The sequence below is a fragment of the Pygocentrus nattereri genome, chromosome 14 (assembly GCF_015220715.1).
Source record: "Pygocentrus nattereri isolate fPygNat1 chromosome 14, fPygNat1.pri, whole genome shotgun sequence".
In the NCBI taxonomy this organism is placed as follows: domain Eukaryota; kingdom Metazoa; phylum Chordata; class Actinopteri; order Characiformes; family Serrasalmidae; genus Pygocentrus; species Pygocentrus nattereri.
Genome location: NC_051224.1, coordinates 27610031 through 27634672, shown reverse-complemented (window position 1 = coordinate 27634672; position 24642 = coordinate 27610031). Strand labels below are relative to the sequence as shown.

General features: G+C 40.6%; 1 protein-coding gene across 2 annotated transcripts in view; it reads right to left on the bottom strand.

The window, feature by feature from the left end:
• The window catches only part of glis2b (GLIS family zinc finger 2b), a 45296-nt gene that overhangs the window by 5889 nt on the left and 14765 nt on the right, over positions 1 to 24642 (bottom strand). Inside the window, exons 2-3 of one of the 2 annotated variants that reach the window (XM_037544540.1) lie at positions 2982 to 3197; positions 643 to 782 (exon numbers count right to left, since the gene is read on the bottom strand). In XM_037544540.1, coding sequence (XP_037400437.1) covers positions 643 to 782; positions 2982 to 3171 — 330 coding nt within the window. In that variant the 5' untranslated portion in view covers positions 3172 to 3197. The remainder of the gene's footprint in view (positions 1 to 642; positions 783 to 2981; positions 3198 to 24642) is intronic. The other variant, XM_037544541.1, reaches the window with a different exon arrangement.

The following is a 24642-nucleotide window of genomic DNA, read 5'->3' as shown; positions in this document are numbered from 1 at the left end:
CTGAATAAGCACAGCCAGCAGGCCCTCAATTCAATTGGGAGAGAATTAAATTAGGCGGCGTGAGGTCTGCATGGACATATCTCACAGTAAATCCGATTTACCCCTGCATCCCATCAGCTGGGCAAGAGAGAGGCAAAGAAAGAGAGAGAAGCACTTGTATGAGAGGACACAGGGGGTATTTAATAACAGTCCCCCTCCTCTCCCAGAGGGCTGGGCTGGGTCACTGAGGCCAGTGGTCATGGTTTCATGTGTAGAGAGGCTGGTAAGAGCAGTCCTGTGTACCTAATGTTCCCTGCATGCAAAATCCAAACAGTGTCTTAGTCAAAGCTTGAGCATGGAGCTTCTCATTAAGCCATGATGCCTCTTCACAATTCTTTAACCTAAGCGAGGGCCTATGATACCAATATAAAGATCTTTCTAAAAGAGCAAGACCTGATTTATGCAGCTCTGTAGCTTCGTGTAAATATGCTAATGTGATTGTCATAAAAGTGACTGACGGTGACTGAATGTGATTGTGTAAAAGTGACTGGCAGCATGATCTTATTTGTATAATGATAAATGGTCCCTACAGGTTTTTATTTGCCATTAGCAACATCAGCTTATTGAAGTTCCATTTTAGGACTTAAGGCATGTTCCACTCACTCCTGGAAAGATGTGGGAAGAGCCATTTCCATTAGTAAGCTCAGTGGAGCACACAGTGTGGCGTGAGGAAGGGGACATGCTGAGGTCCACTGCGGGGGGCGTGGGGGGTTCAGGCTTCTCCTGGGGCACCATGGGAATACCTTCAAGGACACATATTTGAGTGGTCAACACTTTCAGGGCTTTCCATTACAATTTACCACTGTACCACTTATGCACTATATCAATGTATCACACTGACATTAGAGCTATGCTAAAACTATGCATTACATTACAAACAATGTAGTACATTACAAACAACGTTGTACAGTACATTGGCCTACTTTACAAAAAACACTTTTAGTAAAGTCGCTCAATAATTTGAGGTGAGGTTCCTTGTTAAAACAACATAACAATACATACACTATATTGCCAAAAGTATTCACTCATCCATTCAAATCACTGAATTCAGGTGTTCCAATCACTTCCATGGCCACAGGTGTATAAACCTGTGCAACAAGTCCAGTCGTAAAATTTCCTCACTACTAAATATTCCACAGTCAACTGTCAGTGGTATTATAACAAAGTGGAAGCGATTGGGAACGACAGCAACTCGGCCACGAAGTGGTAGGCCACATAAAATGACAGATCAGGGTCAGCGGATGGTGAGGTGCATAGTGCGCAGAGGTCGCCAACTTTCTGCACAATCACTACAGAACTCCAGACTTCATGTGGCCTTCAGATTAGCTCAAGAACAGCATAGAGAGCTTCATGGAATGGGTTTCCATGGCTGAGCAGCTGCATCCAAGCCTTACATCACCAAGCGCAATGCAAAGCGTTGAATGCAGTGGTGTAAAGCTCTGGAGTGCCGAATCATGCTTCTCCGTCTGGCAATCCAATGGACGAAATTGCCAGGAGAACTTGTCTGACTGCATTGTGCTAAGTCTAAAGTTTGGTTGGGGGTGGGGTGAAGGATTATGTTGTGGGGTTGATTTTCAGGAGCTGGGCTCAGCCCCTTAGTTCTAGTGAAATTAACACTTAACGCTTCAGCAGACCAACAGATTTTGGACAATTTCATGCACTCAATTTTGTGGGAACAGTTCAGGGATGGCCCCTTCCTGTTCTAACATGACTGCGCAACTGTGCACAAAGCACAGTCAATAAAGTCCATAAAGACATGGATGAGCGAGTTTGGTGTGGAAAAACTGGCCTGCACAGAGTCCTGTCTGACCTCACACATGCGCTTCTGGAAGAATGGTCAAAATTGTGGGCCGACATCATAATACACCCTATGGATTAAGAATGGGAAGTCACTCAATTTTATATGCATGTGAGGGCAGATGAGCGAACACTTTTGGCAATATAGTGTAGTAATGCAGAGGTGTTCTATATTATCCACAAAAGGCTAATTTGACCGCAGGCTTTTATTCCAATTAAGCAGGAGCACACCTGATTTTAGTTGTTTATTAAATTAGTTTCAGTCATCTGACAGTTGATCGCGTGTGCTCCCAACCTTTTGCGTATAACACTGGACAGCATATTGTAATACAAGCACACACATTTTCTAAGCTGCTTATACTATTGAGTCACACATAGATACACTTTCACAAACACTTACAGAGAGGGCCAAATTAGCATCTCTAAATCATTTGACTGCATGCCTTTGGGAGGAAACCTTAGCACCCACAGGACCCCCCACAAATACACAGGGATGTTGTTGCTTTTGCTCTAGTCAAATATATCTTCATGATGAAAACCTGATCTGCTGTTAAATACAAATTGTTCACTCTTGCTGGTATAAACACCACAAGTAATTAATTGCAGAAAGCTTCTGTTGGTGCAATACAGATGGTACAGGCTGACATATTGAATAAATACTGACATATTGAATAAATAAGACTTGATGGAAAAAGCAAAATTCAAATCAATTAACCAAACTGTGCATACAACTGTGTTTATACACACATTAAAGGTGGACATTTAAAAGAAAAAAATTATTAAATATGATGGAAATACATTTGCCAAATAAATATGAAAAAAAAGAAATATGACTTTTCAAGTGTATTCATTTGATAAGTACTATGACTTTTTGTAGCTACAAAACAAGAAATTTCTTATCAGAGACAAAAAACTGATTTTATTGATAAAAGATCATAAGGTGCATGCCAGCTAATTTTTCGGTGCAATTTCTGAAAATTTCATTAGGAAATTTACACTCTTACTCAAACATAATGCAAACTTAGCATTATTCACTTAATTTTATTGCAACTTTTCAGTTATTTGTTTGATTTTCATTTGACAACTGGAAAAGACCTGGCTAATGACAAGTTTATGTAAGGCTGAACTTCTCTGTGAAAGTTTACCTGTGTGAGGGGAGGCAGGAGAGGCTGGAACAATGACAGCTGTTCCATCATCAGCCATTCGCAGCTGCCCAGCCTTCTTAGCATGTACTGGAGATGGGGTGAGAGTGGGTGGTGACCTGGAGCTCCTGTCCCGCCCATTTGCACGCCCCCGGGGCAGCTTCAGGTCCAATGGCTCGTCCAAGGAGAGCATAGCTGCGGCCCAGGGCCTCCAACCTACTGGGAAAGGAAACAAAGATTACTAATACAATGGCTGACCCACAAATTTTGGACTCTCTTTCATTATTAGCAATATGGGCTACGATGACTCACTGAATCGATCACAAAATGTTGGAACTACAACGCCATTTTCTCTCTCTATTTGTGAAATTACATTGAGTGTATGCCTGTAATTGAATGAACATATGATTTGAATCATATGTATCATGGAAAAAAAATACTAGGCTTTTTGCATAAACCATTCAAATAACAGCCCACCCTCAAGTGTGATGACAAAGTGATCAAGCAGGGATTACAAAAACCAAATCTCAGATTTGGATTTGAGGACCAGATTTGAAAACTTGAGCTGTCATTACGTACATGACTAATATAAAAATTTAGCAATCAGTATCGATACAGATTTAAACTTTTTAAGCTGATCGCAATTATTTTCCACAGTGAGCTTTACTAACCATATGTTCACATCACAACAAGTAGAATGTGAAATAGGTGTTGTCACGATTGGCCTCTCCCACTCCTCCATGTTTTGCTTCCTTGTTTTGTTTCTTCCTGGTCCTGCCCCCTTTTTTCTAGACTTCGCCCTTGATTGTTTTCACCTGTGTCTTGTAAACCCTCTTGTTAACCAACTGTCTTGTTACCTGTTCCTGTATTAAAGCCCTGTGTTTTCGCCTGTTAGGTTGCTGGTCTTTGTATGTATTATATTGTTTGGTCTTATTTCTTCTGATTTCCGTTGTGTGTTTAGCCTGTGGTTCTTTTTGTCTGTTCCCCAATCTATCCATATTGGCTCTCCGACCCTGGACTATTTTGATGCTGATTATGGATTTGCTTCTAATAAATCTCACTTCTCTCAGCGTATGCGTCTGCCTCATTATCGCTCCCCAATGTTACAGAAAGACCAGCTTACCAAGGATGCAGTGAGAGAGAAACAGGGCTAGGCGGCTGCACTGCGTATGTATGTCTGTTAAATATGATCACTAGAAAGTGCAGTTTAGTGAAGATTGTGGTTGTAGTTTGTTGTCTTCCTTCATTTCACCACCAAACTGCAGCTGCACTGCTGAATGTGAGGGTCGTTTGCTGTGAAGAAGAGCTGCAGTTTCCTCGTAATGCCCCAAATCAAAATCAGACTTGATGAGCATCTCCATAATTTTATCAATCTACCTCATCAAAATCCATCAGACAATGTCAGGGAGCTGTTAGTTACTTCTCCACAGGACACATATCACAACCTATATCTACTACCTTGATTTTGCACAGGAATCAAAAAAATAAACAACATGCGTTCTGTTAAAAATGAAACATGACAACTATTAAAACAAAACAAGAGAACGAATTAGAAAATCGTGATCATAAATAAACAAAAAGTACCCACAAAGTAAAGAAAATGTGCGCACATTTACAAAAAAAAGAGGGAACGATTTAAGAAACTGTGGCCATGAATAAAGAAAACGTGTTAACGTGTACGAACTGCAAAACGCTCAAATTAATTATTTTTGTAACCTCCGTCCCAGGGTTCCATAGTCTTATAATACCACATGAACAACAAACATACTAACCTCTGACTGGTGCTATACAACCATTAGAGGGCAGTAATGTTTGTTTATTTAAGCTCAATCTAAATCAGTTGCCAGTTGGGAGCTGCTAAGAATTTGATAATACTCAGTATACTTAACATCTATTGGTAACACTTATTACCAATTTGACCACTTTGGCCACACAAATACTAGGCTGCTCATCCTCCTGGGGTACAGGGCATGCTGGAGCCTATCACAGCAGTCACTGGATGGAGGCAAGAAACACCCTGGACAGGTTACCTGTCTAGCAAAGAGCAGAAACACAGACATACACATTCACACCTAGGGCCAATTTAGCATCTCCAACTCGCCTGACTCCATGTCTTTGGACTGTGGGAGGAAACCAAACCACCCGAAGGAAACCCACACAGACATGGGGAAAACATGGAAACTTTACACAGAGAGGGTCTCAAATCTGGGGAACTGAACCCAGGCCTTGCTGTGAGGTGATATCCACCAAAAAAGCTACTGAAATTATTGAAGTGCAATGAATCGAAGGCTAAAACTTCTTGACTGTGACAAGCCGACAGGCCGATATAGTTTCATACTTTTTATTTAAAGTTTTAGATTAGAATTATATATATATATATATATATATATATATATATAAGTGGTAAATACTGTTTTGACCAGAGGAAGATGGGTATCCCCTTGTCAGTCTTGGGTACTCATAAGGTTTCTTCCTCCAGTCTGAGGGAGGAGTTTTTCCTTGCCACTTTTTTTTACAAAGTGCTATACAAGTAAACATGAATTGAATTCATGTGAATATATATATATATATATATATATATATATATATATATATATCCATCCATTTTCTAAGCCGCTTCTCTGTCAGGGTCACGGGGGGGGGGGTGCTGGAGCCTATCCCAGCAGTCTTCAGGCGAAAGGCAGGATACACCCTGGACAGGTCACCAGTCCATCGCAGGGCAGACAGACAGACACAGACAGTCACTCACACACTCACACCTAGGGGCAATTTAGCATGTCCAATGGGCCTGACTGCATGTCTTTGGGCTGTGGGAGGAAACCGGAGAACCCGGAGGAAACCCACGCAGACACGGGGAGAACATGCAAACTCCACACAGAGAGGACCCCGGCCGGGGAATCAAACCCAGGCCCTCCTTGCTGTGAGGCAACAGCACTACCCACCACGCCACCGTGCCGCCTATATAGAGTTATAGTTAAAGCATTTTACTGACAGTGGTGGTTCTCAACCGTTCTATATAACCGCTCAAATGAAATAATATTAAAAAAAAATATGATGTGCTGTTAAGGAAGATGCTGGGAGTAAATCAGGGATCCTGTTATAGATGATGCATATGTACATTAATGAGACAGATTTTCTGTTATCTGTCATCGGCATGTTGTTGTGTGTGGAGTGTGCTTGTGCAACTATGGCGACATTCACACAGCAGGTAAAAGTGGCCCAAATCTGATTTTCTCACCAAATCCAATTTTTTGTTTTGGATGTCCACATTATCTTTTAAATGTGACCTGTATGTGAAATTAGTCTGAACAGATCACGCTCCCAAACTGACCCGTATGCGCAAAAGAGAAATGCTTCATTTTGCTGCAAGTGGTGCGCTCATCCAGAGGTAAAAAATCATGACGCCAGTCGCTCCTGAGGCTTTCAGATTAATCTTTGCCAGCACCACGGGAGTGATCATGAAGTATCAATGGTTGACAGCTGGGCTCATCACACAGAATGTGTTTGAGTTCACTGTAAAAACAGGCACGTTGTTCGGTTACAGCCACTTCAACACAAAAAGGAAACTTCATATCTCCATTTGCTAGCTCAGAAATAAAAAAAAAAAAAAGTTATCTGATTGCTCCTGGACCAAAGCAGGTCTTGGCACAGTACTTCAGTTTAACATATGCTTCAAAAATTTGGTGTCAGACATAATCACCAGGCACAACTGTCTAATGTTTTGCTTTTGCTGTCTAATTATTTTGCTCTACAAAATGTCACTAACTATTGATGGCATTTTTGCTGTAACCACTGAGTATAAGAATAGTATTAACCTGAAATATAATTATTTCATATTACAAATTTGATTGAGACATTGTACATTTGACTTACTTGAACTGTGTCTAGATTTACTCGTATTATTTTCAGATTAACTGATGTTATCAGAACAACACTGATTTAGTACGGAATTAGTACGGAATTGCATGTAGGCAATTTTGTATGAAGCAATCCTTCCTAGAATTTTGACTTCAGGAAGTTTATTTCATACACTTTGGTCATTCATTACATCAGATGGACTAATTACACATATAATTGTATGGGTGTGACATGAAGTATTTCCAAAATCACTTGCCATAACTCTGCATGGTATGAGACATTATGTCTATTACTTGTTTGCTGAAGGACAAAGACAAGTATACACTTAGGATCACTGGTACTAAAAAATGACCCAACAGAAAAGACAAGTAAAGTGCTTGACTCAAGAAACAACACAGAAAACAAAACGACTTCCACTATGTACATACTTTAAAATAATAATTCCTTAAAGTTTCTGAAAAAACTGATGTAGGTTTGGCAAATGTTAATGTTAAATCTAATACATAATATGAAATAGAGTACACCACTGCTGAATTTCTATTTAAAATTATAATGGGATTTTTTTTCAGTCTAATACGAGAGTTTTAAATGCAAATGGCACATCTGCATCAATATGTATTTGACTGATAACAGCAGAAAATGCCAGACCAGACATGAGAGAGAGAAAAAAATGTATACAATCCAATTTTCTGATGTGATGTTGTTAGCTGTGTAGTTCTACCATTGGGGAAGCAGAGCAATTGAGTAGTTTAAGCATCATAGCTTACTTTTAGATGCTCATCTTAAGTGAAGTGATTCAATTAAAAAGCTTAGCAGGTTTTACAGAAAAAGTTTTTACAGTGATTGGTATCAGTGTCTGAAGATACCCAAAGTTTCATTATTAATATTGGAAAAGAAAAGGTGGTTTCATGCCATCTCTAGTTTTATGAGTTCAAAAACTCACAGGGACATAATCACATCCAAAGTAGTGGTATATGAGATCAATATATGCAAAAACAAAAATCCCAATAGTATTGCGATTTATATTTATATTTATATATATATATATATAGGGAACAGCTGGACATTCTGCTGCCTCTGTGTGTGGATATACTCTGAGATTTTAAAGAACAAAATCCTACACATTCACAATCATCCACATGCTCGAAATCACACTTATCCATAAACTCTTTCCACCCTGCTGACCTTTACTCACACGCTACTTTGAAAGAATGTCGGCAATCCAATCCAGATGGCCACTCTGACCCACCCCCCAGACTGCTGCCCCCCATAGACACCGCTGCACAAACCTTCATAACCCACAGGCAGTTCTAACATGCACTCTCTCTCTCTCATGTCGTTTACTCTACCCCTCACAAACACACACACACACACACAAGTAAATCCTATAACTGGCTCTTTCTCTGCTGTTAACGCAGGGGCAAAACAGCCATTTTAAAAGTGCAGAGGATACAGTTGTCAGAATATGACAATCCTCATACTTGTAGGTTCAATATTACTATTGTAAAGTCTGTAGCAGTATATGTATTTTTATTTGAGAGTTTCGAGCAATATGCAAACATACCCCACAGGGAAAATGATCAGTTCACATAAGGTCACACATCTCATCCAAGAACAAAAACGTTGGTTATAACAGAAGCTGACACATCACTGACATGTAGTGGGGTAGTTACTCAAAAAATACTCCATTCCAAATTATTACGTCTCTCAAACCATAATGAGACCATTTTACTTATTAGTGCCAGGGAAAAGTAATCTCACAATTTTGGTTACTGTACATCTGCACTATGTCAGTCTCACATCATTTAACAGGCCTCTCACCATCTCATAAGCTAAAGTCCTGCACAGGAAGCAGGGCTGTACTCAACACCATGTCATATCAAAGCAAAGACCAGTCCTTAGGAAAGCTTCAGAGTCCTAAAAAATCTGAGCATTATCTCTAGCACAATTACTGGAAAAATATAAAAAGGGTATTTCTTTCCACAAAAGGAAACTTTTTAGAAAAATCACTCCACCAAAATCAAAACATAATAAAATACCTCCTCCTCTACTTACACATACAAATGTGGCATGGACTGAAAGGTTCTTTGCATTCAATGCCCACTCAGAATTAATGCAACCAATGCCAATCTCAAATAATCTAATCTATGCCCACCAAGAGTGAATCCAACCCATGCCCACTCGGAGTGAATCCAACCCATGCCCACCCAGAGTGAATCCAACCCATGCCTACCCTACATTAATCCAACCAGGGCACATGCTGAATTCTCTGATTTCCTCATTCTAAATAAATTCACCCAGTGCCTGCATAATGAAATATCATGAAAATGTAATTAACAACAACAGCCTGTCTGTTTTTGTCTTGATGGCTTTATTAAATCAAATAATGAATCAATCATCGTTTGTCAGTTCTGATATCAAAGTTACATCAAGGTATCTTCTGATTGATTTCTGACAGAAATGAAAGTCAAACTAAAGCCTTTAAATTAGCAAAACAAGAAGTTCCTATCAAGAATATTATCCATCTGATCAAATCACTTTTGTCTGCTTGAATAGTCTGTGTCTTGTTTCAAGAAAATACAATACAGTTTATACCAAGGGTGTAGAAGTGAGTTTGACATTGGGAGTTACACGTTTGCTACTATGAATCTGTCACGCAGCTGAATAGCTGCTTAGAACAATTTGGAAGAGACTTATGACAAAACTAAGCATATTTTATTATTTCTGAAATAGGCATTCAAACAAGAAGATGACGAATATAGAACGGGCAACTACGTTATGGCGCAATAACTACATTCTGGGTAGTGGTCGCTATATTTTAGGATGTGTGTCTTAAAACACAATTCAACAGAGAAAATCACAAGTGGACCATGTGAGATCAAGTGCAAGTGTCCTTACCAGGAGAAGCTGAACAAGGAGCACTATTTTGAGAAAATAAAGTAAATTAAGGGGCTTGATCCGAACACAGAGTGGAGGGATGATCTTAACGAGCTACCGCCAGTAACATTTACAGATGTGTTTTCCCATTTAGTTTGTGGTGTCAGCACTTACACATGTAAAAACTTGAAAGTTACACGGCCACTTTATTTCTTTTATCTGTTTTATATGTACTTTAGGGTGGTTTGGTGTGAACTGCTGCATTCTCAAGAAACATGCCAAAGCAGAATTGTTCATGGAGGTGGTGATATGGACCAGATGGCAGAAGAGCTCGACCTAAGTTCCACTGTTTTGCTTACTGGAAAAGCTGGAAAGATGAAAAAACACACTCCATTTGCGAAACTTTTTCCACACCGGTCGTGAGAACGATCATGCAGCAAGCATTCACCATTTCGCCATGTTTGAAATGTAAGACAACACAAATACCACCGCAAATGCACCTCACTAACTTTACTGTGTCTCTACCGTATTTAGCTAGCTACCGTGTCCTAAAATCCCACAGTGATTTGCGTTGCTCACTGACGTCACAATCCTATTCTCTATAGACCACTATAGTAGTACGTCATTCTGTAGTCCTCGTTCTGCCTATATTAGGAACTCCGGGTCTAAGGTCCATTTCTATGTGGCCAGAATAAATTGTGTTTCCTGAAAATCGCCTCTATCTCATGTTCCCATTCCACCTTAAATGGTGCAGCAGCTGTGACTAGTTATCACAAACATTAGCAAACTAGACAAAATACTGACCTGTTGGTTCAGCAAAATAAGTTAATGTCACTCAGCTGTTAAGCAGAAATAGAGAAACTTCCTCATGTCATGCCTTTCAAGACTCCATGAAGCTGAATTCAGCTTCTTTCTCACCAGCTGCTTGTTCAAATTTTCCCGTTCCACCTTAATTGGCTCAGCAGTCCAGGACATGACTGTTGCACCATTTAAAGTCAAAGTCGAACAAAAAGCTGGCTAATGTCCTTAGAAAATGCCCTCAGTAAAATGTTACTTGCCTTAAAATAATTAACAAGATATTCTGAGAGCCTAAATCTGTTTATCAGCGGTCAACAGTGATATTAAGATGAGTCTGTACTGGATTAGCCAGAGTGCAAGTACCTTTGTAGATCTTCTCAAATCAAGCTAAAAGGAGAGAACTATCGTGTTTCAGTGAGCATCAGATGAAGAAAAGAGAACTAAAGTTAAACCTGGTGATTTTGCTCAGACTTCTTTTCATCTGTCCTCGGTCTGAACATGGAAATGTTCACTGCCAAAACCGGCTTAAGGAGGCTGCCAGTCTAATGGCGTGAATTCAGTGCGCAGTAGCTTTAGGTCACATTAGCAATATTCATATTTCAACTCTTTAACAACCTTGTAATTCAGTGGATCCAGTGGTATTCAAGAGAAGAATGTTCACATGACAAAATGTATTCGGTTCTGAACATTTGTATTTAACACAGGGTGTGATAGAGGTAATTTTCCAAAAACGCTATTCATTCTGGCCACAAAGAAATGGAGCTTAGATCCGGAGTTCCTAATATGGCCATAAGACCATGGCACCAACTACAAAACTGAGAACATGTTAAAATTACATAAAAGTTTGATTTTTTTGTGATGAAGTTGAATATTGTGATTTCCCAAGATAATGGCAAGGCTAATGAGCCACTGCATTCCCTTAAGAAAGAAAGGTAAATGATTAAGGTAAATGAAACATTAGACTGACCATGCCACTTGCACTTCAAAAAAGAGTGAATTTGAAGGGCAGAGTTTGCTGCGAAAGTATAACTGAGGCTTTATGACTTTCCGGTGTGTTTTTAATTCACATTTAAACACGGGGACATTTCTGGCGACAGCTGTAGCAGAGACAGGCTGCCAAAAATGAGCATTGTTTACGGAAAATGGGGACGTCTGGGCACTCTATACTAATGCTAAGCTTAGACAGTGAGCCTGCATCCCGAACAACACACTTTGGAACTTTACATACTGCAATAGTGAAAGCAATTCTAAAGGTGGTGTATTAATTTTACACACTATGTAGCATGGCAGTATGCATTTTGGGATGTGGAGAACCCCTGACGTTTAAGGGTGTTTCTGACAACTTGAGTTTAGTAAATGTTAAGGTTAGCTAACCCAAACCCTCCTAGAACTGCAACAAGTAGTTATACACAAGCCGTTTTCATAGTTATAAGAAGCTGCCGTTGCTATTTGTTACAGACCTCAAGTTTAAAGCTGGTGAAAGCTAACCTCAGACTTCTTCCAAATGTGTTTGAATAAAACTCAAACACACACACACACACACACACACACACACACACACACACACACACAGAGAGTAGTTATGACCATTAGAGTCTGACCCTTGCAGCTTTTGTGCCTCTCTCACACAAGGTTCACTGAGTACATAGGGCACTTGTTCTCTTTCACTCTCTCTCTCCATCTTACACACCCACACACACACACACACACACACACACACACACACACACACACCGCACATTAGTACTCACTCAGCCCCTCTGTATTCCACACAACTGCACCTATGATTTCAAACAATTAACTTCCACAAGTACCAAAAAACTACACTGTCCTCGACTACATACTGCATACTTTTAAAAATAAAGGTAGTAAAAAAGGATCTTAGAGGAACCACTTTTAGTTGGTGGCTTGTTCTTTATGGCAGTGGTTAAGAGGTTTGTGTGCTTTCATGTACAAGAATAGTCATAATTAATTTTTACATGACCGTTTTCCAGAATCTTTATCTGACAGAGAAAACTGTTTTTGTTACAGTGCTTTTAAGACTGATATACACTATATTTCCAAAAGTATTCACTCACCCATCAAAATCATTGAATTCACGTGTTCCAATCACTTCCATGGCCACAAGTGTAAACCAAGCCCCTAGGCATGCAGACAGCTTCTACAAACATTTGTGAAAGAATGGGTCGCTCTCATGAGCTCGCTACCAGCGTGATACCGTGATAGGACGTCACCTGTGCAACAATTCCAGTCGTGACATTTCCTCTCTACTAAATATTCCACAGTCAACTGTCAGTGGTACTATAACAAAGTGGAAGCGATTGGGAACGACAGCAACTCAGCCACGAAGTAGTAGGCCCCGTAAAATGACAGACGGATGCTGAGGCGCATAGTGCGCAGAGGTCGCCAACTTCTGTACAGTAAATCACTACAGACCCCGAAACTTCATGTTGCCTTTAGAACAGTGCATAGAAAGCTTCATGGAATGGGGTTTCCATGGCCAAGCAGCTGCATCCAAGCCTTACATCACCAAGCGCAATGCAAAGCGTTGAATGCAGTGGTGTAAAACGCTGCCTAGAGCAGTGTTCTCTGGAATGACGAATCATGCTTTTTTTGTCTGGCAATCCAATGGATGAGTCTGGGTTTGGCTGTTTCCAGGAGAACAATACTTGTCTGACTGCATTGTACCAAGTGTAAAGTTTGGTGGAGGGGGGATTATGGTGTGGAGTTGTTTTTTCAGGAGTTGGGCTCGGCCCCTTAGTTCCAATGAAAGAAAATCTTAATGTTTCAGCAGACCAAGAGATTTTGGACAAAATTTCATGCTCCCAACTTTGTGAGAACAGTTTGGTGATGGACCCTGTCCTGTTCCAACATGACTGTACACCAGTGCACAAAGCAAGGTAAATGAAGACATGGATAAGTGAGTTTGGTGTGTAAGAATCAGAATCAGAATCCTTTATTGATCCCAGAGGAAAATTGCAGTTGTTACAGTTGCAACCATTTATGTAAAAGAATAAACACTTTAATAATTTAAAACAAAGATAAAGAGAAAAATTCCAATAAGTACACAAGATTTAAGTACTTAAATATAGTAAAGCGGCGTTGACTGTAATAATAAATATGAATCATCTAGTATAAAGCAGTTAAAATTATTGTACCTATGAGTTTTTGCACACAATTATTATTATTACACATATGAACAGTTTGGTATTGAGTTTTGCACAGATGAACCACACTTTGTGAATCACACACAGAGTCCTGACCTAAATAGATAAATAAAATATCACTAAATAGAACACCTTTGGGATTAATTAGAGTGGAGACTGCAAGCCAGGCCTTCTCGCCCAACATCAGTGTCTGACCTCACAAATGCACTTCTGGAAGAATGGTCAAAAATTCCCATAAACACACTACTAAACCTTATGGAGCCTTACCAGAAGAGCTGAAACTGTTGTAGCAGCAAAGAGTGGGCCGACATCACATTAAACCCTATTGATTAAGAATGGGATCTTACTCAAGTTTATAATTAAGTTAATGAATAGGTTGATAAATGTAACATTACTGGTTTTCATAATTGCAGTGAGGGGGAGCGATGAGGAGGCAGACGCATATGCGGAGAAAAGCAACATTTATTGGGGGCAAATCCAGGGTCATGGTCAATACGGTCCTGGGTCAGTGAGCCAACACGGAGAGCAGGAGGGACCAACATGACTTAAATAAACACAGACTGTGAACACACTACACGAGAATACATATCAAACAATTCAGCACTAACCATACAAAGACCAACACCAACTAAGAAAAACACAGGGCTTAAATACAAGAGGGCTATCAAGGGATAACAGGACACAGGTGGAAAACACAGATGGAAACGATCAAAGGCAGAGTCACAAAACAAGGGGCACGACAGTGAAGAATCAAAACAAAAAGCACATGGACAAGACTGGGAGGTAAACACAAGCACTTGGAAGACTGGGGGGGCCAATCGTGACAACAATGAAGATAAATTGTCTGTTTTTGTAGCTTAATTTCATATATGGATTGTATGTTCAAATTCAGTTTCCATGATTTGGGCCCTTTAAAACTTTAAAAGGTTCTCACAAATCTCATTTTTATATAGTTTTTTTTGAGGGAAAAACATAGACAAGAACTATTTGTGGGCAAATAAACAACCTTGTTGCAATTTTACACAATATACCTGTATGGAATTCCATGACTATTTCCACTTTGCCTTTTACAGATGCATACACACGTATTCATGTACACCCACACACACACACAAAAACACAACAGTGCATTGACTGGTTGGCTTTCAGAGTGCTTAGCTTGGGTTCACATGAGGAGTGCCTGTGTCTGAGAGGGAAAGAGGAGAGGTCATCAAGTTCAATTATCCACCCAAGAGGAGGCTCCAAGTCCAATATCCAGGACACCATGGCTGATAACAAAAACTGAAACACACACACACACACACACACACACACACCCAGAAAACCGTTTTATCCCTGTGATATGTAGGAGACATACAAACCTCATACTGCTCTATGATAACACAGACTGCAGTTGGATCCTTCAGCTTTAAAAGCACAAACCAATGGAACAGAAAGATCAAAGACTTGACTTGATAGTCTAACTGGAAAAGATGTCTGGTGGAAAGAATACACATGATTTAGCCTTAGAAGAAGTTAATGAGCAATCCATTTTATCTACAGCCATCTAGCCATGCTTTGAGCTCAGCATGCTGAAATGGTGAGGTTATGCTGACACAGACTGACACTGTGGTGGGTTTCTGGAGGAATGAGATAACTACATTGTAATATGCGTTTGGTTAATAATTAATAATTGAAAGTTTTTCAGAAGTGTAACAATGGGTTTGCAAGTCAGACACGTGGAGATACAAATAACCAGAAGAGCCAAATACAACACGTAGAGGTAGGTGAAAACAGAATCCAAAAACAGGCGAGGTTCGTAACCATAGAAGAATAATACAAATAACAAAGCCAAAAACAGGAGCGAGAATCAAAAACTGGAGGAAACAAAGCGAGGTTGAAACATGGAATAGCAATCAGGAAAAGTAAATGGCTTGGTATGCACTGACTGAACAATGGCGACACTACACAAGGACATGGTTCAAACGTACTGGTATATATACAGGGCAAAACAGGTGGAAATGATTAGTATTCAGGTGACTGTGATCTGCTGGGTGGTTTGTGACTGGCTGGAAGAGTATCATGACTGACAGAAGGATTCTGGGAAGTGTAGTCCTTGATGGTACAAGTCTCCGACTGAGAAAAAGGAATGTGTAGACCGGGGAGGCCTCAACCTCAACCGGAAGGGGCGGCTGATCAGGCGAAGCCTCGTCCAGTGGACCAGGAACTACAGGCTTCAGAAGGGAGACATGGAAAGAATTACAAACCCTGTATCGGCGTGGTAACTCAAGCTGAGAAGTAACTTCATTAATTCGTTTAAGATATTCTGAATGGACCAATGTATTCAGGGAATAATTTTTTACTTCCCTCAGAGAACCGGAAGTCCCTGATCAAAAGCCAAACTCGATCTCCTGGAGAGTAGATAGGAGTGTCCCCACAGTGGTGATCAGCCCGGTGTTTCTGACGACGTAGCACACTCTCGATTTGCTGGTGCGTCTGTTCTCAAACCTGTTCACTATGTTTCATCCAGTCAGTCATCGACTGCATGAACATCAGAGGGGAGAGCTGACCAGGGAGACAAGGGAAGCTGATAACCATAAATGCACTGAAAGGGAGTGATACCAGAGTAGAACTAATGAAGAGTTTTGTGCATTTTCAGCCCAAGGTAATCAGCCCAGTCTGATTGGTTATCATGGCTATACAGCCTCAGAATTTTGTTCAGCTCCTGATTAACTCTCCCGCACTGTCCATTGGATTGCGGGTGGTATCCAGACGTCAGATTAACCGTCACACCCAGTCTTTCAAAAAAGGCTGATTGGACGCAATGACTTCGGGGACGCAGAAAAAACAAAAAACATGTTGAAATACAGCCTCAGCAGTAGGTATACCACTGAATGGAATAAATCCAACCCCTCTGGAAAAGCAGTCTACAACAGTGAGAACGGTAGTGTATTCATCAGACATGAGGAGATCAGTAACAAAGTCTATTGCAATATGTGAGCAGGGTCGTGCAGGAATGGGCAGTGGTGAGAGCATGCCTGCAGGAAGAGACTTGGGAACCTTGCACTGACCAGCATGCTTGACGAAGATTAAGTCTTTTAGCTGATCGGAGATATTCCAAGTTCTTGTGATATGACAGTACGAGGAAAAGATGAGCAGCACCCTCTAACCAATGACGCCACTCTTCGAATGCTTCATTGGTTAGCAGTTCTCTATCTCAAATGCCATAGTTACGTTAAGTTGGTGTAGGTTTATGAGAATAAAAAGCCACAGGGTGTAATTAAGGTGGTGAATCCACACGCTGAGAAAGAACTAATCCTACTCCCACATCGGAGGCATCTACCTCAACCACAAAAGGCTGAGTAGGGTCAGGGTGTTTCAAAACAGGAGCCGATGTGAATGCAAAGTTCAACAGGTCAAATGCTTTCTCAGCTTGGGGGTTCCAGATTAGTCGTTTGTCATTGCCCTTCAAAAGCACTGTTAGTGGTGCCGCAATAGTGCTATATCTATGAATAAATCTACGGTTGAAGTTTGTGAACCTGAGAAAATGCTGTAAACCTTTAACACAAGTAGGTGTGGGCCAATTTAAGACTGCATCAACTTTAGAGTCATCCATGATGACTTCCTCAGAACTGATTATATATCCCAGAAAGGAAGCAGTCTGTAAATGGAACTCACATTTTTCACATTTTACATACAAGTGATTCTCAAGTAACTGGGCCAAGACTTGACGGACATAACTAATGTGTGTGGAAAGGTCTGGGGAGTAAATCAAGATATCATCGATATAAGCGATGACAAATTTGCCTAACGTGTCTCTCAGTACGTCATTAGTAAATGCCTGGAAGATGGAAGGGGCATTAGAAAGGCCAAAGAACATTACTAATTATTCATAATGCCCCCTGGTAGTGATGAATGTGGTCTTCCATTCGTCACCCTTTTTAATCCTGACAAGATCATATGCACTATGTAGATCTAATTTAGAAAAAACAGTGGCTCCTTTAAGTTGTTCCAAAGCTACTGGAACTAGTGGCAAAGGATATGGATAGCCCTTGGTAATTTGATTAAGCCCTCGATATAAAGAACTCAGCAGCTGCAGGTGAAGTAGAAGGATGGATGTAGCCCTGAGCCAAAGCCTCCTCTATATACTCTTCCATAGCTCTTTCTTCCTCCTGAGTAAGAGGGTAAATTAGCTTTAGGGGAACTAGCACCTTCAATGAGGTCAATAGAATAGTCATATTCATGTCGTGGAGGACATTCAGAAGCCTTGTTCTTACTAAAAGCATCTTTCAAGGTCTCGTACTCATTGAGAATTTTCAAAGGTTGGTCAGAATTTGGCCTTTCGATCAATGTTAATAAGGGAAGCGCAAGACATTGTTCATGACAAACGGGGGACCAGCCACAAATTTCTCGTTCAGACCAGGAAATGTTTGGATTATGTTTGTGCAGCCAGGGTAAACCTAGGATCACTGAATATGCAGAGGTGTTCAAAACAAAAAATTGATCTCTTCCCTGTGAAGAGCACAGGTATACATGATGACCGGTTTAGTGAGTGTATCAATGACACCTTCATCTGGGTCTCCATCCACTGCTGACAACCGAAGAGATGTTTGGAGAGTGCCTACAGGAAGCTGGAGCTGCTCTACCAGTGTCTTGTGAATGACGTTTCCCTCTGCACCAGAGTTAATTAGGGCCGAAAAGACATGAACAGAATTAAGGCAGCACAAAGTCACAGGCAGTTGAAATGACTTCGTAACCAACCTCTTTGTGGGAACACTCACCACATTAGCACATGGAGAACACTCCACACACTTTCCAGGGGTCAGTACCCGAGGTCTATGTGAACGCACCTGACAGTCACAGCCAGCAACACTACAATACATGCACAGGCCTTGGTTTATCCTTCTAAGCTGCTCCTTCTGTGACAGACGGGTGGAATTGCACTGCATGGGCTCAACATGAACTGGATCCTGGCTTGAGACGCTGGATGGTGAGACATGTGTGGTGGAACTCCCTCTGTGGTGAGTGGCAGCAGTAGGGCATGATGTATTTCTAGTTGATCTAAGTTGATCTAAACGAATAGCTAAAGATATTAGTGCTTCTAGAGAAGGACCGTCATCTTTGCAGGCCATCTCTGATGTCAGAGTTAAGTCCATTGCGAAACGTGATGATAAGTGATTCCATCCACTGCCTGCAGCTAATGTGCAAAATTGTAAAGCATAATCAGTGATGGAGCAGTGGCGGTTGGTGCAGTTTCACTAGTAATTCCCCCTGAGAACGTCCCTCATGAGGATGATCAAAAATGGATTTAAATTAAATTAAATATTGAGCTAGTGGCCAAATTGCAGTGGCCCATTCTAATGCTCAACCAGTATGACGTGAAATCAAGAATGAAATACAAGTGGCGTCTGAACTGGGAGCCAAGTTACTAAGAAAAAATTGAACACAGAAGCAAAAATCCAATGACACTTGTCTGGTGAACCGTCAAACTTATCAGGCTTACTGACAGGGAAAACACCAGCCAGAGTAGACTGAGAAACAACTGGGCTAAGGTTAGTTTCACTAGTCACTAGTACTCATGTTCTGCAGCTGAGAGGTGATCTCCTTTAAGCTATTCGCTATAGAAGCTAGCTGTCATTGTTGCTCACTCTGCTGTTGTGTGAGGGAGCCAACAGAGTGAGTAAGAGACTCAAACAGTTGATTGTGTTGGTTTAAAATAGCACCCTGGTTACTTATGGCTGTTATGATCTCCTTAATATCCACTTTCTGCACGTTGGTGAAGTAGTCTGTAACACAGGGTTTGCAAGTCAGAGACGCAGAGATACAAATGAACCCAGAGGGTTTATTTGAAAAGAGATGAACAGGGTTAACACCAGACCAGGTCAATAACCAGAAGAGCCAAATACAACACACAGGGGTAGGCAAAAACCGAATTTTAAAACAGGCGAGGGTCGTAAACATAGAAGAATTATACAAACAACAAAGCCAAAAACAGGAGTGCAAATCAGAAACCAGAGGAAACAAGGCGAGGTAAAAATCGGAATAACAATCAGGAAAAGTAAACAGCTTGGTATGCACTGACTGAACAATGGCAAAACTTCACAAGGATGTGGTTCAAACATACTGGTATATATACAGGGCAAAACAGGTGGAAATGATTAGTATTCAGGTGACTGTGATCTGCTGGGTGGTTTGTGATTGGCTGGAAGAGTCTCATGACTAACAGAGGGATTCTGGGAAGTGGAGTCCTTGATGTTATGAGTGCCGACTGAAAACCAGGAAGGGTGACAAGAACAAACCCAAACTGGTTGCATATCCCTATAAAATGTCAGGAAAAAACAGTCCAGTATTACCCAAGGTTAATTTGTTGTACTTTAAGATGATTAAAAAAGGATAATTAAAAAAACACTATATCTTGGTTGAACAAGATCCATGAAAAGGTTATTAATTTCTATCAGATCTGAATCTGCATGTTTTTCTCTACTACTATATCAACATCTTTAATATCCTTCATCTGCAGCCTTGTTGAACTCGCTGGGTAGCGTAACTCTGATCTTGACTCCTACTTAAAAATGCACTCTTTGCTTGAGGTGATATTGACTCGAGCACTAATGTTGTTTGTATTGCTGTTCTATCTGTGCATAAAGTGACCCCTCATTCCTGATGCAGGTATGCCCCCCCCCCCATTATTGTGGTGATCTTTGTAAGCACCCCACACCACATGGCTTCAGCCAAGAAGGACTCCAAAGGGGCCAAAAACAAAAGGCCTTCTCACATGGGTTATAGGGTCCATGTGCAAACCATTACTGGTCCATGTTTGAAGACAGCTGTAATAAATCATCTCTTCCTATGTTTAATTAGCTCACCTGAACCCTTAATGTCCACCCTCTGGCACAAACTGTGAGCATTCAGGAATGGCACAATTCAGCCCAACCTTCTCACTGACCTTCTTCCAGATGATGTTCCTCTATAGAGCACACTTCAAGATACTGTTATTGTTGTGACTGGAATAGACAAACATACTAATACTTTGGCTAAAAGAATAAATGTGAGTGTGGGAACTGTTAACACTATGAAAATTAATCTAACTTTTGATTGCTGTTCATATAAACATTTTTGTTCAAACCATTTTAGAATTGCCTTGTACCACTTTGTTATGGTTGCTGCATTTTTGGGTGATTAAGACATTTGACAGTTTGTTTATTCACCTCATGATACCTTTGTAGCTCTAGTGACTAAGAGACTTGTGATGGCCTCTTCAGAACACACAGCCTAGTGTTCTGTGTGGCAAGAACGAAGGAACTCCTGAAGAGAGTGCTTGCTCTGAGGGCCAGTGGAGCAGGGGTGGCGGGTGCATGTGAAGTTTGTGGAGAGAGTGTCGCTCTGCCCCATGCAGACTTCCCCACTGTGCCATGGGGTCGGCAAGTCTTTGAAAGGCTGCATTGTCCCTCCATATCCCTCTTTGGGCCCCTCTTTCACTCTTCTTCCCAGCAGGGTAAACATACGCCACAGCAGCTGGATGAAGGAGCTCAGGGTGGGCAAGGATGGGGTGGTGTGCAAGGGATTAACAGCGAAGTTTAAATGAAACATCCATGCTTCCAAAATGACCCCAGCACCCACTGTAAAACTAATATATACTGACCCCATTGAGGAAGTCTCAAACCCATCCTTTTGTTGAGTAAAGACGAGGTGTGGAAGGTTGCAGAATCAGAAAAATAACGGGTATAAAGCCAAAGTAATAAGCCCAATTTATTGATTTTCTAAATTTTGGTTTACCAGGCATAGTTTACACATTGTTTTGGACTAAATAAGGTACTAATGTATGGGGGTGGTGGATTGAAAATTCTTTTTGACTGTGTTTTATAAGTATTTGCTGTATGTTGTGTTCTTCTGTACAGAACCATGATGCCCTTGCAGTGAATGTAACTGAATACTGACCACCCCCCTCCCCCATACCCCCTCTGGCCTCTCCAGGAGAGCACCCCTCCTGAGTCTCTCTCTACACCAGAAAGGGCTGCTGTGCTACCAAGCAGAGAGAGGGTGTGGGGTCTCCAATATCACATTCTAGGTGCAAAAACATAAGTAATACAGATATGTTTAATGCTCAACAACATTCTTTAATGATCTACAACATTCTAAAGGAGAAGACCAGGTTGTGTCTACAGTTATAGCTTCTCATCTTTTCCACTGCTGTCACATGTAAATGGGAAGTGCAAGAGCTCTTCAGAACTAGAACTGCGAACAAATGACCTAATCCAAATGTCACTCCAGAACATATGAATAGTTTAAATTGAGAGTATGTCTTGAAACTCATTATTTTTGGTACAGTTATGTTATCCTTGAGTGCAAGTCATTCTTCATTGCACAAAAATGGAAATAACATTGCAGAAACTGTTTTGGTAAGAACCTGTTTCATTTACATATGTGCGGTATACATGGGCGAAAAAATTTAAGGAAAAACTGAATAAAAGATTGGAGAACCATAACAATTACAGATTCTTCCAGACATGGGTACTCTAGGAGAACATTAAGCAATTAACATCCTACTACACTCTGTGGCATATATGACAATAGCTAAATAGGCCCAGATGACCTTAATTATGGATTAAGGTAGCAAAGGAAAAGACCTAAGTGACTTTGAAAGTGGGCTCATTGGGCACGGGTGATAGAATCTTCAGTCACAAAGGCTGCTCATCTGAGTAGTGTTCATTTTGCTGGCAAGGTTTGGGTCCAATTGTCCCGCTAGAGGAAAGACTCACTACAGATCAGTACCAAGTTATTCTGACTTATTACTTTTAACCTGTGATTAAACACATATATTGTAATACAGTGCCCACTTCCGCATAGCAATGATATGTCAATGAAAATTATGTAAGTCATATGCTGTGGCCTTTCTGTTACCAGATCTCAACCTGTAGAAGATTTTGGGCCCACGTTAGACATCGCTCTATTTGACCATTGTCAAAATATCAATGGAATGTAACTGATTAAGGTGGTTCTTCTTTAATGCTGTTCATATATTGAGATACTTTAGAGTCCATACTACACACACGTTATATGATTGTATGTGTCACTGACACATACAAGGTGGTTTGAATAATCACCAATCTCCAAGACACACTGAACCCAGTTCACACCTATGCTTAGAGCTGTCTACTAACCCAGGACCCATGTTAATGCCAGGTGTAAATGGAGTCTATGCGAAGGTGCTCTGAAGCTGTTTAGGCAGCTCGTGGTGGCCCAAGATTGTACAATGCTATTCTATGTTATGACTTGCTTTCACTTGTTACTCATCTGCTCCTTTCCTGGTCTCCTTCTGTGTTTTCTCTCATATCCCACCTACTCATTGTGTAGTCTGTTTCCCCTTTTTTGCTTAATGTTTCTAATCTTGTTGCTTAAATGAGTAGCCCTTATGTTTCTCTTTCTCTGTCCAGTCTTGAGTTTCACTGTGCCTTGTTGCTACTGTGTTGTCACATCATCTCTCCTTGTCTCTGCACTTGTCATGGCCCATGCCACTTCACCCAGTCCTGCCATGGTTCCTGTTCCAGACCCTTCCTTTATCCTACCCGCCGCAATATCGACTCCCCCATGGCCTCAAGAGCTGCTTGTTGGAGGAAGGGGTTCTCCTCCCAAGTCCTGCCTACTAATTATAGTGTTTCCCATTAGTATTCTTTTCTCTTTATAAGCAGTTTCTCTTGCTCTAGTTTTATGTTGTTGTGGTTTGTTGGTGTGCAAATGTGATTCCCTATTTTTGTTTTGTTTACGATCAGTATTATGTTATTATGTCAGTACCTACTGCCTAAATGTCTCTCTATGTGATGCCGTCTGTACATATACAGCACTGTGCAAAAGTCAGAGTTCTCCCTTTGATTTGTTGCATGTCCAGTCAAGTGTCAACAGCAGAAAATTACACTGAAGCAACAACTAATTGCAATCAAATTTTTTTAAGTATGTGTATCCACTATTTTCAGGAATCTTCTTAGCATTTTCTGCTTCTCACAGCAGCAGTGATATCAAAAACATTTACTGATGTTGAGGTCTGGACCTTGGAGTAGTCAATGTTCTGAGAACATCAGCAGCTTTTTGCTTGAGTTGCAAATTTTCAGCATCTTGACAGCTTCACATCCTTTCAGATCCACCGAACTGAGTTGTCTTCTTACAGTGGAAGGTTTTTTTATTTTAAATCTGAAGCAAGAGTGAAGCTTATTTCTGCTATCAAAATTTAAGTAATGTTTATCTGATAGTGACAGTTTTGGTCTTGTTCAGTTGTTAGGAGTCCAGTTTTCTCTATATATTTAGCCATTTTTTCAATCCACTTTGGAGCTGCTGTTTTTGTTAGTTTTTTCCTTGAACGCTATCGTTCCTTATGCAATCTTATATCTAACTGCCTCATTAAATATCTCCTGAAAACAAACAAAGGCAGACTGCAAGATCTTGAAGAAGCCTAGATTAATTTTGTAATGTTCTCAGTGCCATGCAATAAAGAACACTATCCTTAGAGTCTGGAGTTCACAATTGGAGAATACAGAAGAGTTTGGATTGTGTCAAAAGAAGGTGCCATGTTATTTTTTCAGATAAAGCTGTGTCATTAACTTCATGTTAAATTTCAGTTCATTAGAATAATAGAAGTTACCACTTCTGCTGTAAAGATACTTAGCTTATAGTCTAAGAGTAAGAAAATCTTTATAGTTGTTTAATTGTACAGTTACAATATTGCTATAGGGTGTGAAATGACAAAAGAGATGAGAGATTGATGCAATTTTGTTGACACCTTGTAATCATTTTCTCTGTGTTATCATCTACTCTATTTTATTGCTCTCACATTCATGATTTAAATATTTTTGTCCCTCTCAATTTCTCTCTCCTTCACCTGAGCTCCCCTAAGGGCAGACTGATCTCGACCTCTAGTGACACACACACTCAAACCATAGCCTCCATCCACCCCTCATCCTTTAGCACACACACACAATCCCAAAGCTGAGAGA